At 45.4% G+C, this 17,905-nt stretch overlaps 1 protein-coding gene across 1 annotated transcript in view; it reads left to right on the plus strand.

The window, feature by feature from the left end:
• The window catches only part of mrps27 (mitochondrial ribosomal protein S27), a gene marked incomplete at its 5' end in the record, with an annotated part of 66,227 nt that extends 61,561 nt beyond the window's left edge, over positions 1 to 4,666 (plus strand). Inside the window, one exon of the mRNA XM_084323608.1 lies at positions 2,651 to 4,666. Within this exon, the coding sequence (XP_084179734.1) occupies positions 2,651 to 3,001 (351 nt within the window). The 3' untranslated portion in view covers positions 3,002 to 4,666. The remainder of the gene's footprint in view (positions 1 to 2,650) is intronic.
• Between the last annotated feature and the right edge of the window lie 13,239 nt (positions 4,667 to 17,905).

A 17,905-nucleotide genomic window follows, 5' to 3' on the forward strand; every position in this document is an offset into this window, starting at 1 on the left:
TCACTGAGAACTGCCTAAGTGAAGTACCACAATAAGGTATATGCAGGTCCCTGGACTGACGTGTAGCATATGAATGGACATCTGAATTAAAAGAAAAAAAACTATTAAAACCATTTGGTAGATTGTGATCATGAATGCATTTGTACACAAATATACATATCTGTAAAGAATTAACCTCAGACACAGTCAGAATGTTTAGTTTCTTGAAAAGAGGAGCAGATGGTTCAAATCGATCTGAGAGGGTTGCCAGTCTAACAAATCTTTTTTGAAGTAAAATAATTTTTTGAAGATGAGATGAATGAGTGCTAGCCCAAATTATGTTACAATAAGATATGTAAGGAAATATAAGACTATAATACAGGATTAAAAAACAACTTCTATTTATCAATGAACACACCTTCCTAATTATACCTACTGACTTCATTGCTTTTTTACAAACATGATCAATGTGTTTTTTCCAATTTAGTTTATCATCAACTAGGATCCCTAAAAACTTTGTTGAAGTTACTTGTTTGATTTCGGTGTTACTGATCAATAGCTTTGCCTCCTTTTTCGAATAACTTTTACCTTTATTACAAAATACAATAAAATTAGATTTTTCTACATTTAACGATAGCTTATTAGTCTGGAACCAATCTGAGACACAAGATAAACCATCATTTGCTTCCCTAATTAATACTGCAAAATTCTCATGTGACATTATAATGTTGGTGTCATCAGCAAACATAAATAAATAACAAACTTTCTAACGAAAAAATGGCACAAAAAGTTATTACTAAGGTCAATCAAAAAACCAAAATTTTATTTAGAATTTCCTCGTTCATAAATAAAAATGCTCTGAGGACCCTAGCTGGAGCCCTCATCCAATGTCACTTTGACTATGCTTGCACTTCATGGTACAGCAACATATCAAAACAAATGAAGACAAAGCTCCAGACCTCCCAAAACAAACTAGTGAGACTCCTGCACAACCTTCACTTTAGGACTCACCTAACGCCAGCCCACTTTAGCAGGCTGGGATGGCTTAGGGTTGAAGAAAGGGTACACCAGCTTAAAATGCTACTGGTTTTTAAAGTACTAAAAGAAACGGTCCCCAAGTACCTAGTAAATTATTTTAATAAAGTAGGAGATGTCCACAAGCACGCCACAAGAGGAAGCCCCACGGACCTGGTCCCGCCGAGAGTCAGGACATGCATGGGGAAAGATGAATTTTTTTACTCGGCTACGGTAATGTGGAATGCCCTGCCAACATTTATAAAACTCCTGAACTCCCCTCTCGGATTTAAATCCGCCCTAAAAATATGGCTCAGCAGCAACTCAAATTGGTCTTAAAATGTTTTTTTTTATCTCTTTTATCATAACTTGGCTTTTATTTCTTTTATCATGAGTTGCTTTTAAGGGTTTGCGGATTTTCTTTTAACATTAGTTAACTGTATGAGTTGTCAGGTTAGGTGTTTTTATAATTTTCTTTTAGAATGTGTCCTGTCAGTGTACATGTCCATTTGTGTTTCTGTGCCTTTTTATGTTCCATGTATGGACCACAATGGAAACAAGCCTTGGCTTTATTGTGTTTTATCCATTTTTGACCAGCGTTATTGACACTGTTATTGTCTTGTCTTTTAAAATGTTTTTTTGTCATACGATTTGTGTCAAAATAAAGTATTCAATATTCAATTCAATACCTAGATCCACTTCAACCAGCGTCGCGGAGCATTCAGCCTGCTGGCTACACAGCTTGTCGGTGTGCTAATAGCCTCGGCAAGCTAACGGTAGCTGGCTACACAGCTTGTCGGTGTGCTAATAGCCTCGGCAAGCTAACGGTAGCTGGCTACATAGCTTGTCGGTGTGCTAATAGCCTCGGCAAGCTAACGGTAGCTGGCTACACAGCTTGTCGGTGTGCTAATAGCCTCGGCAAGCTAACGGTAGCTGGCTACACAGCTTGTCGGTGTGCTGGAGCCTCGGCAAGCTAACGGTAGCTGGCTCCAGGCTATTAGCACATCGACAAGCTGCTGGAGCTCCCGACGCTCTGCTGGTTGAAGTGGATCTAGGTAGCCAGCAGGCTGAATGCTCCGCGACGCTGAACTGCCTGGGCCGGTCTGTCTGTCGAAGACTGAGGGAACCGCGTCCGGCTTCAGCTGCAGATCCTCCTTCCCTGTCCAACAGGCTGGTCGCGCCGCCTGAGTGCAGCCAGCCTGAGCCAACGTGCCAACAACACTGTTTTTTTCACTGGTAGTTTGTGGAAATTAACCAACTTTCCTCTCTCTCACATGGTAAAATTAGTTTGAACAGCCAGGAGCAATACAAACAGAACCACCGCGGTCCCGTTGTTTTGTAGGCAACATTTTATTTACTGACTGACCCATTCACTATAGGCAGCTAACCAGCAGTGTATACACCAAACAAGCCCCATGACGTCAGCCATGACGTCAGCAACAAAATGGCGGCGCCCATGTTGAAAACAGGGATATTATATTTGATTTTTCAGACAAATAAGATAGATTTCACATTTGATTATAGAACCCTGTCTTACACAAGGTACACAACAAACAAACTAGGATCACATTGTTCACTGCTTCATCTCCACTTTAAGCTGGGTACACTCTTAAAAACCATTGCGTAACCATAATGCCCTGTTCCCCCCCTGCTCCAGGAGCTGCTGGGTCAGCTGGAGGCCCAGGGGAAGGTGGAGCCGTCCTCCCTGAGGACCCTGGCGTCGGGCCTGGCCCGGTCCAGTCTGGCGGGGGCTGAGGGCCCCGACCTGGAGCAGTACCGGAGCCGGGTGCAGGCCTGGGAGGCCGAGCGGGTGCAGCTGGTCCAGAGGGAGAAGGAGACGAAGGAGGTGGTGGAGCGGGAGCGAGCGCAGCGTCTGGCCATCAGGGCGGCGAGAGAGAGACAGAGGGACGTGTCCACGCAGGGACAGAGGGACAGGCCCACACAGGGACAGAGGGACAGGCCCACACAGGGACAGGGCAGCGCGTACGGCAGACACGTACGACACTGACTCTTTCACATCATCCAAACAACATCCTCATGTAACTGTAGCTGTTAGACGACAATATAACTGTATGAATAAACTCTTGAGGAAGGTTCAGTCGGGATCGAAACATCATTGACCCTTTCACTACCAAATTGTTAACCATTTCACTGCGACAATACAGAAGGTTAACCCTTTCACTGTCACACAACAAATGGTTAACCCTTTCACTACCACACTACAGAAGGTTAACCCTTTACTATCACACTACAGACGGATTTTTGTTTGTTTTGTTTAACCTTTATTTACCTGAGGGTAGGTTTCGCTGAGCACAGATGCTCTTTTTCAGCTACGCCCTGCTTCACATTCACACAGTTCCATTCACACCTGGGAGCTGCCCAGTACAACCACAGTCTGACACCATTGGCCACTGAGCAACTCCACTGGAGCAGTTGGGGGTTAAGTGCCTTGCTCAAGGGCACTTCAGCGGCATATTCTTTCCTGCCGGTCCAGGGGATCGAACCGGCGACCTTCTGGTCACAAACCCGCTTCACTAACCTTTAGGCCTCCGCTGCCCCTTAACTGTTAATCGTCTGTAGTGTGATAGTAAAGGGTTAACCTTCTGTAGTGTGGTAGTGAAAGGGTTAAATGCTAATGTGAAGACAGTGAGCATCAGGGTTAAGTGTGGAGTACCTATCGGCCTGGCTGATACGCAGACCGGTACCCAGTTTGACAAACCGGGCATCATTTTAGAAGTATTGTTTTTGACACTGGAATAAAACAAATGTTAAAATTGAAAAACCCTAGTAATTCTTCTTTCAAGTTACAGATGTATTTAGTTTTGTCAGAAGAAGGTGTGGAACCAGCTTGACTCCCAATACGTCTCTTTACCGTCTCGACGCGCCGTCTTCAGAGAAACCCTCCTGTATTAGGGCTGGGCGATATGGCCTAAATATTTTATCTCAGATTTTTTCACACCACATCCGATTTACGATTAGCTTTTTTTCTCTTAAAAACTAGAAACGCCAAGGAAATCATTCAAATAAGCTTTGTTTTTATTTGACACAAAAAAATATCAAACCAAGAGGAATTTCCCTATTGGGATTGAAGTGCAAACCTAACTTTCACCAATCTTCACTCTTGATCAAACAAAGATAAATGTCCCTATTGGGATTAATAGTGCAATAACTTGCTTGTTCACCAAACTTCACTTAAAACAAATAAAAGGTGCCTCTTGATCATCAAACAAGAATGAATTTAATAAAGTGCAAATCTAACTTTCACCAAATATCACTTTTTGTAAAATATCGTCCTAAATCATGAATTCGAATTAATCGATAAAATAGATTATTCGCCCCGCCCTATCCTGTATGAACTCATTCTCTGTGTCTGGTGAAGAAATTAGGGCTAAAATTAAAAACGTCAAGTTTGCTCCTTCTGGGAAGAAGTTGAGCAGTGTGTACAGCGATGATTATGAATATGTACAGTGATGACATGGAGTCGGCGCTATATCAATATCCAAATTGTAATGTCGTGAAAAATGGTTTTGTCTGTAAAATTCCTTCACTTAAAGACCATCTCATGCTACTGTTAAAATTATTCTGTTTCCTATGTCACCACACGTTTTTGTTACTTTTGTATATTGTGTATTGCCGTGGTAACCACAGCACCCGGTTGTCCCCGCAGATTAAGTTTGGCAAATTAATAAATTTGGATTTTTGAGTTTGACTTCTTATCACAAAGTGTGTCTGGTGTTGATTTGTGTCGTGGAGACAGATGGAGAACGGTGTTGCTGCTCTGATGGTTGGAGACAGATGTTGTTATTCAAGATTCAAGAGGTTTATTCGTCACATACATACACAAGACATGCAGTGAAATGAAGGTGGCCATGCCCGCCTTGATTGTGCAAAAAATACAAATAATAATAGAATCGATAATAAAATAGTCATGATAAAAAGTACTAAGATAAAATACAATACAATGCTATGCTTACGAATTTAAAGGTAATGAGTCCTATATACACTACTATACTATACTGTATAACTATACTACCGGTAACTATACTATACAAAAACATACAGTTATGTTTTTTTTAAAGTGACCGTTTCTTTTGTGTTTAAAGTGACCTGTAGTGTGTTTGTGTGTGATAGAGTGCAGGATGTGTGGTGTGTGTGTGTGCTTGTGTGTGGAGAGATCAGTCTTCAGTTCAGTTACTCAGATGGTTGGAGACAGATGTTGGAGACGGATGTAGTTACTCAGATGGTTGGAGACAGATGTTACTCGGATGGTTGGAGACAGATGTTTTTACTCCGATGGTTGGAGACCGATGTTTGGAGACAGATGGCCACAGTGTCACATCAGTAGATAGAGGAAAAGCCCTGGAAGAAAGATCTACCGTCACGTCCTCCTCCCCTTCTATGTGTATGTTCTCTTGAGGAATTGTGTGTGTGCTCCTGAAGAATTTGTGTGTGTGTGTTCTCCCAGGGTGTGTGTGTGTTCTCCCAGGGTGTGTGTGTGTTCTCCCAGGGTGTGTGTGTGTTCTCCCAGGGTGTGGGTGTTACATAAGGAGTCTGACGGTGGGACCAGGTCACTTCTGGAGCACTGCAGTCTTATCTGTACTTCACCACAATGGAGAGCAGACTCCGCACTGGAGATCCTGACCAGTGACAAGGCATTCAGCATTGTTCTGAACGCCGACGCCCCTTTATGTAACCATGGTTACTTGTGAGCGAGAGCGGGACGTAATGGCACATAGTCTAAGTGCCTGCAGTAGGCTATACATCACAGAACACTGGTTATCTGCCTTCATGTTGGGACCCTCACATTGAGACGCATTAGGTCACAGACCCATAGTAGGACTCACATTGAGACGCATTAGGACCCTCACATTGATACGCATTAGGACCCTCACATTGATACACATTAGGACCCTCACATTGATACGCATTAGGACTGAATGAATGAATGAAAATTTTATTTAACAGATTGCAGAATGGGTACAATACAGTACGGCTCAATACACACAATTGTTAAGGGGATACAGACCAGAGAAAGACGTTTGTCTTGTTTACATCAGGGTCCTCCATTTTCAATTCATAGTGACATTTATGACATACACAACATACATGACATTTATGGCATAGGGGCATACATGACATACAGGTATTTAGTACTGTTACATTTGTGACATACCGTACGATATGCAAATATACAGTACTGTTACCCATAGATCCTGACAGAGTATATACATATGATGGGGAGGGGACTGTACATTAGGAGGGGGTGGGTGGGTGTAGAAATATACATACGCTATACATACGGTGGGGAGAGAATATATACACATCATTGATACGCATTAGGACCCTCACATTGATACGCAATAGGTCACAGACCCACAGTAGGACTCAGACCCCCATCTGAAGATATTTCTTATTCCTGATTTCCATAACTGTCTATACTGTAGGTGGGGAGGTAAATGGTAAATGGTGCATTTATATAGCAGCTTTTATCCAAAGCGCTTTACAATTTGTTCCTCACATTCACCCATTCATTCACACACAGACGGTGGAGGCGACCATGCAAGGTGCCGACCTGCTCATCAGGAGCAGTTAGGGGTTGAGTTGCTCAAGGACACTTCGACACACTGCCCAGGAGGAGCGGGAATCGAACCGGGAACCTCCGGATTACCAGACGACTGCTCTACCTCCCAAGCCACTGTTGCCCCACAAATACTTCTAAAAATGTTTCTTAAGGAGCTAATTACTAATTAATAATTGAGACCATTACTCAACATAAAGTTGAACCTAAAATATGTTTCTGACAACATTTTACATGAGATATTGGGCATACATTTGCAGGATCCTGATTCATATTTGATCTGCAATGCCTAGTTTGCCAGTTTGATCTGAACTTCGATGGTACAGCTTACGATATTCATCGTACCCTATCTATGTAATCCTATGTAAGCACACTATTGTTTTGGTCCGACATGCTGGTGCTCTAGTGCGACATCTAGTGGCTGAATGATATATATAGCGCCTTTAACAGTATGTGCTGCCCACGTCTATGCTTTTACCAAACGGTTCGTGTTTCCGCGTTCCCGTTTTGCGCTCTGATTGGCCACGCACGTTTCTGGTCATGTGACATGTGCGCCCAATCGCATGACGCGCCCATTTCCGCCTCGACCAGCAGCAAACTACCTAACGCCTACGATCCACACTCTAACCTTAACCAACTTCGAAAGAGTGCCTAAGCTTAACCGGTGAAAGAACTTGCCGTCACACGATATCGCCATGCTCTAAGACAAACTCTAACCTTAACCAACTTCGAAAAAGAGCGCCTAAGCTTAACCGCCCAAAGTACTTGCCGTCACACGATTGGGCGCACATGTCACATGACCAGAAACATCAGTGGCCAATCAGAGCGCAAAACGGGAACGCGGAAACACGAACCGTTTGGTAAAAGCAATCAGGCGTTCATGTCATCTAGGATTCTAGGCCCTCTGTTCTGAAACTCAGGTCATCTACGCCCTCCGTTCTGACCCTCAGGTCATCTACGCTCCCTGTTCTCAACCTCAGGTCCATATTCCACTGATAGTCATTTTGCAGAACTGAAGGAATTGTTACATTGTTGTGTAACGGCCACGTAATCTGCCGGGCCCTTGTTGTCTTGGCTCTTTACGGGGAGATAAGTAATCTGCAGAGGAGGAAAGAGACCCTGTGAAGCACATAATGTCTGTTGTCGTTCCACACTGTGTTGCAGCTGTTCGGTATTCATTTCCTGGTCTTGGGAAACAAACTGGTATGCAGACCAGGGTGACTATGAGGCTCAGACTCAAAAGACTCAAAACAAGAGCCATTGTGATCTACAGGCTCCTGGCTAACTGCTGGAATGGTCACTGCTCATGGCCACACTGTTGTATTTCCACCCTAGTTGGATTCAAGCTGAATACTGCTAAACTCCTTTATTTATAGGAGAGTGGTCAATCCACTCCGGCAGTAGGAAGGCTGAGAGGGAGACAGAGTAGGGGAGACACAGGAGAGAAGGTTCTTTATTGAGACATTAGGAAGGCTGAGAGGGAGACAGAGTAGGGGAGACACAGGAGAGAAGGTTCTTTATTGAGACAGTAGGAAGGCTGAGAGGGAGACAGAGTAGAGGAGACACAGGAGAGAAGGTTCTTTATTGAGACAGTAGGAAGGCTGAGAGGGAGACAGAGTAGAGGAGACACAGGAGAGAAGGTTCTTTATTGAGACAGTAGGAAGGCTGAGATGGAGACAGAGTAGAGGAAACACAGGAGAGAAGGTTCTTTATTGAGACAGTAGGAAGGCTGAGAGGGAGACAGAGTAGAGGAGACACAGGAGAGAAGGTTCTTTATTGAGACAGTAGGAAGGCTGAGAGGGAGACAGAGTAGAGGAGACACAGGAGAGAAGGTTCTTTATTGAGACAGTAGGAAGGCTGAGAGGGAGACAGAGTAGAGGAGACACAGGAGAGAAGGTTCTTTATTGAGACAGCAGGAAGGCTGAGAGGGAGACAGAGTAGGGGAGACACAGGAGAGAAGGTTCTTTATTGAGACAGCAGGAAGGCTGAGAGGGAGACAGAGTAGAGGAGACACAGGAGAGAAGGTTCTTTATTGAGACAGCAGGAAGGCTGATAAGGAGACAGAGTAGAGGAGACACAGGAGAGAAGGTTCTTTATTGAGACAGTAGGAAGGCTGAGAGGGAAACACAGGAGAGAAGGTTCTTTATTGAGACAGTAGGAAGGCTGATAAGGAGACAGAGTAGAGGAGACACCGGAGAGAAGGTTCTTTATTGAGACAGTAGGAAGGCTGAGAGGGAGACAGAGTAGAGGAGACACAGGAGAGAAGGTTCTTTATTGAGACAGTAGGAAGGCTGAGAGGGAGACAGAGTAGAGGAGACACAGGAGAGAAGGTTCTTTATTGAGACAGTAGGAAGGCTGAGAGGGAGACAGAGTAGGGGAGACACAGGAGAGAAGGTTCTTTATTGAGACAGTAGGAAGGCTGAGAGGGAGACAGAGTAGAGGAGACACAGGAGAGAAGGTTCTTTATTGAGACAGCAGGAAGGCTGATAAGGAGACAGAGTAGAGGAAACACAGGAGAGAAGGTTCTTTATTGAGACAGCAGGAAGGCTGATAAGGAGACAGAGTAGAGGAGACACCGGAGAGAAGGTACAGGAGAGAAGGTTCTTTATTGAGTCAGTAAAGGTACCTGGTACCGCTGGCACGCAGGTTCCTTTGCATGCTGGTGCCACAGCGGGCTGTACTGGGATATGATGCTGCTCGGGGTCCAATCAATCACGTCCACCGCTCATCAGCCAGAATCCTCCCGGCTGCTCCTGCCTGGGCCGGGCCTGGGCGTGTCGTGCCGTTCCACAGGCCAGAGTTGAACTCATTTGACACTTTGACACGAGCGGGCGAGCAACGGGCCAACGGTGCACCACCATTCCGCGTGGTCTCGGACCGGTGGCTAAACGAGGGAAAACATTCACACAAATGTGACCATTAACTGTGTGTGCGAACTGCCCCACTTACTGTATCAGCCACGCGCTGACGGCACAGCGCCAGACTCCACTTCAGCCAAGTCTCCTCAGACTGCAGGGGCCAAACGCCGTCTAGACTGGAAATGATGCTGCCTGGTGTTCGACCAATCACGTTCACGGTTCATCAGGCCAAATCAGCTGCTCCTGCACGGGTCGGACGGGCTCGTCGAGGGATTTCACAGCTCGGACAGATTTCTACTTTGACAGACGGAGTTTGGCAGCATTTTGTCGAGGAAGGAGTGAAATGGCAGTGGGTCATCCCTATGTTCCCACATCCCTATGTTCCCACAGCCCTATGTTCCCACGGCCCTATGTTCCCACAGCCCTACAGTATGTTCCCACAGCCCTACGTTCCCACAGCATGTTCCTACATCCCTACTGTATGTTCCCACAGCCCTATGTTCCTACAGCCCTATGTTCCCACAGCCCCATGTTCCCACAGCCCCATGTTCCCACAGCCCTATGTTCCTACAGCCCAATGTTCCCACAGCCCTATGTTCCCACAGCCCTATGTTCCTACATCCCTATGTTCCCACAGCCCTATGTTCCTACAGCCCTATGTTCCTACAGCCCTATGTTCCCACAGCCCTATGTTCCTACATCCCTATGTTCCCACAGCCCTATGTTCCCACAGCCCTATGTTCCTACATCCTTATGTTCCCACATCCCTATGTTCCCACAGCCCTATGTTCCTACAGCCCTATGTTCCCACAGCCCTATGTTCCTACATCCCTATGTTCCCACAGCCCTATGTTCCTACAGCCCTATGTTCCTACAGCCCTATGTTCCCACAGCCCTATGTTCCCACAGCCCTATGTTCTCACAGTCATATGTTCCCACAGCCATATGTTCCTACAGCCCTATGTTCCCACAGCCCTACAGTATGTTCCCACAGCCCTATGTTCCTACAGCCCTATGTTCCCACAGCCCTATGTTCCCACAGCCCTATGTTCCCACAGCCCTATGTTCCTGCAGCCCTATGTTCCTACAGCCCTATGTTCCTACAGCCCTATGTTCCCGCAGCCCTATGTTCCCACAGCCCCATGTTCCCACAGCCCTATGTTCCCTCAGCCTTATGTTCCCACAGCCCTATGTTCCTACAGCCCTATGTTCCCACAGCCATTCCCACAGCCCTATGTTCCCACAGCCCAATGTTCCCACAGCCCTATGTTCTCACAGCCATATGTTCCCACAGCCCAATGTTCCCACAGCCATATGTTCCCACAGCCCAATGTTCTCACAGCCCTATGTTCCCACAGCCCTATGTTCCTACAGCCCTATGTTCCTACAGCCCTATGTTCCTACAGCCCTATGTTCCTACAGCCCTATGTTCCTACAGTCCTATGTTCCTACAGCCCTATGTTCCCACAGCCATATGTTCCCACAGCCCTATGTTCCCACAGCCCTATGTTCCCACATCCCTATGTTCCCACAGCCCTATGTTCATTTACATTTACATTTACATTTAGTCATTTAGCTGACGCTTTTATCCAAAGCGACTTACAAGTTCTGTACGACAAGACAGCAAGAAGGGTACAACTCTATCAGCTGAGTAACAATGTTCATCAAGTGTTGCGTGTTACAGTGTAGGTTAGTTTATTAGGACAAGTGCATGACAGTAAGGTTAGTCAGGGTTAGATTTTTTTTTTTTTTTTTTTTTTTTTAATCATTTCAGATAATGGTTGAAGAAGTGAGTCTTTAGTCGACGGCGAAAGATTGGACGGGATTCGGCTGTCCTAACTGGGATGGGTAGTTCATTCCACCATTGTGGGGCAAGGACTGAGAATAGGCGGCTTCTCTTTGATGACCCTCCGGGAGCTTGGATAGGAGTAGGTCTGAGGCGGCCAGAAGATGCAGAGCGTAGGGGTCTTGAGGGTGTGTAGTTAGAGACCATTGACCGGAGGTAGGCGGGAGCGGTTCCCTTTGCTGCACGGTATGCTAGGTCGAGGGCCTTGAAGCGGATACGTGCAGCAATGGGGAGCCAGTGCAGGTCCCTAAGAAGTGGGGTGACATGGGCCGACTTCGGTAGGTTTGATATCAGGCGGGCCGCTGCGTTTTGAATGAGTTGAAGAGGCTTGGTGGCAGTGGCCGGGAGGCCAGCTAGCAGTGCGTTGCAGTAGTCGAGGCGGGAGATGACTGTTGATTGGATGAGGAGTTGGGTGGCTTCTTTTGTCAGGAAGGGGCGTATCCTTCTGACGTTGCTCAGGAGGAATCTGCAGGTTCTGGTTGTCGCTGCGATGTGAGCAGAGAAGTTCAACTGGTCGTCGAGGACAACACCAAGGTTCTTGGCGGTCGGGGACGCGGTCACAGCTGCATTCTCGACTGTGATGGAGAGGTCGGTCAGGGGGGAGGATTTGGCCGGCAGGTGGAGCAATTCTGTTTTGCTTAGGTTCAGTTTGAGGTGGTTGGTCGTCATCCAGGCGGAGATGTCGGACAGACAGGCCGAGATCCGCTCAGAGACGTGGATATCTGAGGGAGGGAAGGAGAGGAAGAGTTGAGTATCATCGGCATAACAATGATATGAGAAGCCATGAGACGTGATAATGTTACCCAGTGATTTAGTGTAGAGGGAGAAGAGAAGGGGTCCTAGGACCGAGCCCTGGGGGACACCCGTCCGGAGGGGGCGGGTGGCCGACAGAGTCCCTCTCCATGACACTTGGTAGGAGCGGTCGTTGAGGTATGATGTCAGCCATGTCAGCGCAGATCCAGCCACTCCCATTCCTGCGAGGGCCGCGAGGAGGATCTGATGGTTGACTGTGTCGAAGGCTGCAGATAGATCTACAGCCCTATGTTCCCACAGCCCTATGTTCCTACATCCCTATGTTCCCACATCCCTATGTTCCCACAGCCCTATGTTCCCACAGCCCTATGTTCCTACAGCCCTATGTTCCCACATCCCTATGTTCCTACATCCCTATGTTCCTACAGCCCTATGTTCCCACATCCCTATGTTCCCACAGCCCTATGTTCCTACATCCCTATGTTCCTACATCCCTATGTTCCTACAGCCCTATGTTCCTACAGCCCTATGTTCCCACAGCCCTATGTTCCTACAGCCCTATGTTCCCACAGCCGTATGTTCCTACAGCCCTATGTTCCTACAGACCTATGTTCCTACATCCCTATGTTCCTACAGCCCTATGTTCCTACAGCCCTATGTTCCTACAGCCCTATGTTCCCACAGCCCTATGTTCCTATAGCCCTATGTTCCCACAGCCCTATGTTCCTACAGCCCTATGTTCCTACATCCCTATGTTCCTACATCCCTATGTTCCTACATCCCTATGTTCCTACAGCCCTATGTTCCTACAGCCCTATGTTCCCACAGCCCTATGTTCCCTCAGCCCTATGTTCCCACAGCCCTATGTTCCTACAGCCCTATGTTCCCACAGCCCTATGTTCCCTCAGCCCTATGTTCCCACAGCCCTATGTTCCTACAGCCCTATGTTCCCACAGCCCTATGTTCCCACAGCCCTATGTTCCTACAGCCCTATGTTCCTACAGCCCTATGTTCCCACATCCCTATGTTCCTACAGCCATATGTTCCCACAGCCCTATGTTCCAACAGCCCTATGTTCCCACAGCCCTATGTTCCTACAGCCCTATGTTCCTACAGCCCTATGTTCCTACAGCCCTATGTTCCTACAGCCCTATGTTCCTACAGCCCTATGTTCCTACAGCCCTGTGTTCCTACAGCCCTATGTTCCAACAGCCCTATGTTCCTACATCCCTATGTTCCCACAGCCTTATGTTCCCACAGCCCTATGTTCCCACATCCCTATGTTCCCACAGCCCTATGTTCCTACAGCCCTATGTTCCCACAGCCCTATGTTCCCACAGCCCTATGTTCCCACAGCCCTATGTTCCTACAGCCCTATGTTCCCACAGCCCTATGTTCCTACAGCCCTATGTTCCCACAGCCCTGTGTTCCTACAGCCCTATGTTCCCACATCCCTATGTTCCTACAGCCCTATGTTCCTACAGCCCTATGTTCCCACAGCCCTATGTTCCTACAGCCCTATGTTCCCACATCCCTATGTTCCTACAGCCCTATGTTCCTACAGCCCTATGTTCCTACAGCCCTATGTTCCCACAGCCCTATGTTCCCACAGCCCTACAGTATGTTCCCACAGCCCTATGTTCCCACATCCCTATGTTCCTACAGCCCTATGTTCCTACAGCCCTATGTTCCTACATCCCTATGTTCCTACAGCCCTATGTTCCTACAGCCCTATGTTCCCACAGCCCTATGTTTACTTTATATCAACTTTGTATCAACTTTGCATCAACTTTGCATCAATTTTGTATCAACTTTGCATCAACTTTGTATCATCTTTGTATCAACTTTGCATCAACTTTGTATCAACTTTGTATCTCTCTGCCAAATGACGAGCGAAGGTGAGTAAGCAAGGCTCTTCCCTCAATAAGCACGTTGTTTCTGCAGCGAGGGCGCTGAGCTTCTCCAGTAGAACTTGGCACCCGGTAGGAACCTGCTGTGGTTGTTCTGGGCAAGGTGTGAATATGTGTAAAACTGGACGAGGTGGGGAGGCAGGGAGAGCGTTGAGGAAGCAGCACCAGCGCTCATCTCTGTCCAAATAAAGGTGGGGAGGAAAGTCCCAGCCGTCCTCCGTTTGTCCCGTCAGCACATTTAATGCATTTCCACTTGTTCGAGAAAGCAAACGAGAGTGTTTCCACTTCGCCGATGTCCGTCAAACATGGTTTTAATGGTATCCACGCAGGTCCGCCACTTTCGGGTGTTTGTTCCGCAACTCAGGCCGAGTGCAAACATGGCGTGTCTGTCAGGTCATCTGTGTCCAAGAGGAGACAGGAAGTGAGCCACTCAGATCACTGCTCATTGGCTCAAGTGTCCAAGCCGACAACAGATTTATGTCAGCAGTAAAAGTAGGACTGCCAGTGCAAGCCTTAGTGCTACATTCACACTGCAAGCCTTAGTGCTGCGTTCACACTGCAAGCCTTAGTGCTGCGTTCACACTGCAAGCCTTAGTGCTGTGTTCACACTGCAAGCATTAGTGCTGCGTTCACACTGCAAGCCTTAGTGCTACATTCACACTGCAAGCATTAGTGCTGCGTTCACACTGCAAGCCTTAGTGCTACATTCACACTGCAAGCCTTAAGCTACGTTCACACTGCAAGCCTCAGTGCTGCGTTCACACTGCAAGCCTTAGTGCTGTGTTCACACTGCAAGCCTTAGTGCTGTGTTCACACAGCAAGCCTTAGTGCACAATTCTGATTTATTGCTCAGATAAAAAGAAAGAAGTGTCCGGCCAATATCTGATTCCAGTGTGAACCGGCCACGCTCCTGAAACGGACTCATGCACAAAGTAAGTTTTACTTGTACAGAAGTATCACCCAAATAATAAATAAATAGATAAAACTCCTCACTGTCCCTCCACTGACCACCTCCATCATGGCTGTCTTCCATGTTTGTTTTCAGTGACTCCCGACCACCACAGAATTGTGATGAATGTTAATCTAGACTAGAGTGACGGAAAAGTTGCATGAATTCCGATAAAACTGAGGTCGGATTGCAAAGAAACCAGACCTGTATTCCATGTGATTTGTGCTGTTCACACTGTCATGAAAGAATCAGATCTCAAGTCAATTCAAGTGTTCCTTTATTAATCCCCTTGGGGAAATTCAAGTGTCATAGCAGCATGTGGGGGGGGGGGGGGGGGGGGGGGGGGGTTACAGGTAGGGTAAGTAAATAGATAATAGAATATTAGAACAAAGTGCAGGTAATAATGGAAATAGTTATAACAGTATTAAATATGTAATAGTGATGATGGTAGTAACCGTAGTAACACACTGTACCAGAGTCCTAACAGTGTTTATTATTAAGAGTCAGATAGTCCTAACAGTGTTTATTATTAAGAGTCAGATAGTCTAACAGTGGTCCTCATTCTTGAACATGTTCGTAAGTACCTTTGTAAATATCTTGGTAAAAATGTGGTACTAACACTAAACATTCCTGAACGTGTGAAACGGTGAAGTGGCCAAAATCATCGCAGCTGGGTTTCCATGAATGAAAAACGTTACTCATTCTTAAACTGGAAGCGCGTTCTCGTACACCTGAATTTGCATACAGACACACCCCGCAAGCTCCTTATAAGGCAAAGGTTGTGTGAAAAACGGCGAGGGCCGTGTGCAAAACAGCGAGAGGGTCAGCATTGCATCTGCTCCGTGCTGACCTCAACAGGTAGCGCGGGAGCAATTTGCGACTGAACTTAGATTAGATAAAAATGTATTGCACAAGTACAATACACCATCCAACCAGAGTGCAAATGTAACAGTAAAGTGCAATAGTAACATACAATGCACAGGTGATGAAACTGGTAAAAGCATTTGGGATAAATAGTTGGTGATTGTACAGACATCCTCGGAATTAAATCATTTTAATTAAGATAAATACGACAATATTTGTATCATTAATAATTATGTTTTGCATTTATAGTCCTGACTCAATGAGGCATTGTGAGCATTACACACACACACTGCAAACTAAATAAATAAGAACTAAACTGATCGCCGGGGATATTATAATGGAATATACTGTAATAATATGCTATTTACTGTCTTCTTCTCTATGAGTTTATTTATTGTTGGTTTTGATTTATTCCTATTTCTAGAAATAAATGCGTGGAGAAATGGTTTAGTGAGGCAGCCTCAGCGCGCGAGCACACACACGTACTGAACAGTGATGGAAGCTCGGCCATCACTGTTAGAATAGAATTGAAGTACTTTTCAAGATTCATGATTCAAGAGGTTTATTCATCACATACCTACACAAGACATATAGTGAAATGAAGGTGGGCAAGCCCGCTTCGATTGTGCAAAAAATACAAATAATAATAGAATAGCAATAAAATAGACATGATAAAAGTACTAAGATAAAATACATAAGGTAATGAGTCCTATGTACACTATTATACAATATACAGTTATACTCTATGTCTTATTGATCCCGAGGGAAATTCAGCACCACAGATCGCTCACAGTAAACATTTAGGTAGTCAACATTTTTAAAATCAAAAATAAAAATAAAAATACAGTCTGGGATATACATTCTAAAATATACAGCCAGATATATACAGTAATACACAGTAAATGTACAGTAATAAATGTCAAAAAATAAATGTAAAGTGTCAATGTGAGAGTAAAAAGTCATGGGTCAAAATATACGGGGTGTACTGACTGACTGCGCTCCGCGTAGCTCAACTCGTTATTATTTTGCGCACAGACCGCAGAAACACGGGAACGTTTTGATTATATTTAAAAGGCTTTACGTTAAAACGAAACAAGTGGAATTTCGAAGCTGTAAGCAGAATACAAGTCATATGAACACCCACAATATAGTGTTCTTCCCCCTTCCTACTGTATAAGAAAGAATAAAAAACGCATTGCAATGAGAACAGAGGGTGTATGTGTATTACAAAACCCTTGCAATAATGTGTCTTAAATGAATGAAAAGCATACATGCTCTGGACACAGAGCATATATCGTGTGGGTGATATGACTTGTATTATGCTTACAGAATTCCACGTATTTAGTTTTACAATGTCAAAGCCTTTTAATATAAATCAAAACGTTCCCGTATTTCTGCAATCTATGCGCAAAATAATAACGAGTTGAGTTCTAACAAAGAATGTATTACATGCTGGTATGCTGATAGAGTAAACTATTATATGAATATGAATAGGAATATGATATAAGGTATGCATTGGTCCGTCCGCGAGGATAGCGACGAGGAGTCGGATAGCCATTAAATGCCATTTGAGAATATAGGCTATTAATGCAATGAAAACATATTATTTAATGTTTTCATAAGCGTAAAGATACAACAGCTAGATGAATGATCAAGTTAGTTTACTGTGCAGGGTTCGCAGGGCTGTGCATTGTGCTATTATATATGCGCAAGTTACTGTTGCATAATGTAGGCTATGGCTGCTATTATATGTAATTCATATAGGCTACCTAATAGTATATGATTTTTAGAGGCATCTATTTTGTTGTCGGTATTAGGCTAATACCGACAACAAAATAGATGCCTCTAAAAATCATATTATAGCCAATCGAACACAACTAATAAAGGCATTCATATTACAGCACGGTTATAATGACACACCACCAACGACAAACAGTGGTCAACGAACGGTCTTTATTAGTATTTTGAGCTGTCCAGGCAGAATTGCAGCAATGGTCTTAGGGAGCCGTTGATATCTGACATCACCATGTACAAGTCCGCCTTTTATTTATCCCATAACACGGGTTGTGTCTTCTTGGTTCGGCAGCGCCTCAGTGAACAATCTCCCGTGAAGTTTCTCAGAGTTCCGCTCGGGTCAGTCCATTATTTCACATC

Source organism: Notolepis coatsorum, assembly GCF_963971535.1.
Source record: "Notolepis coatsorum genome assembly, chromosome: 10".
NCBI lineage: Eukaryota > Metazoa > Chordata > Actinopteri > Aulopiformes > Paralepididae > Notolepis > Notolepis coatsorum.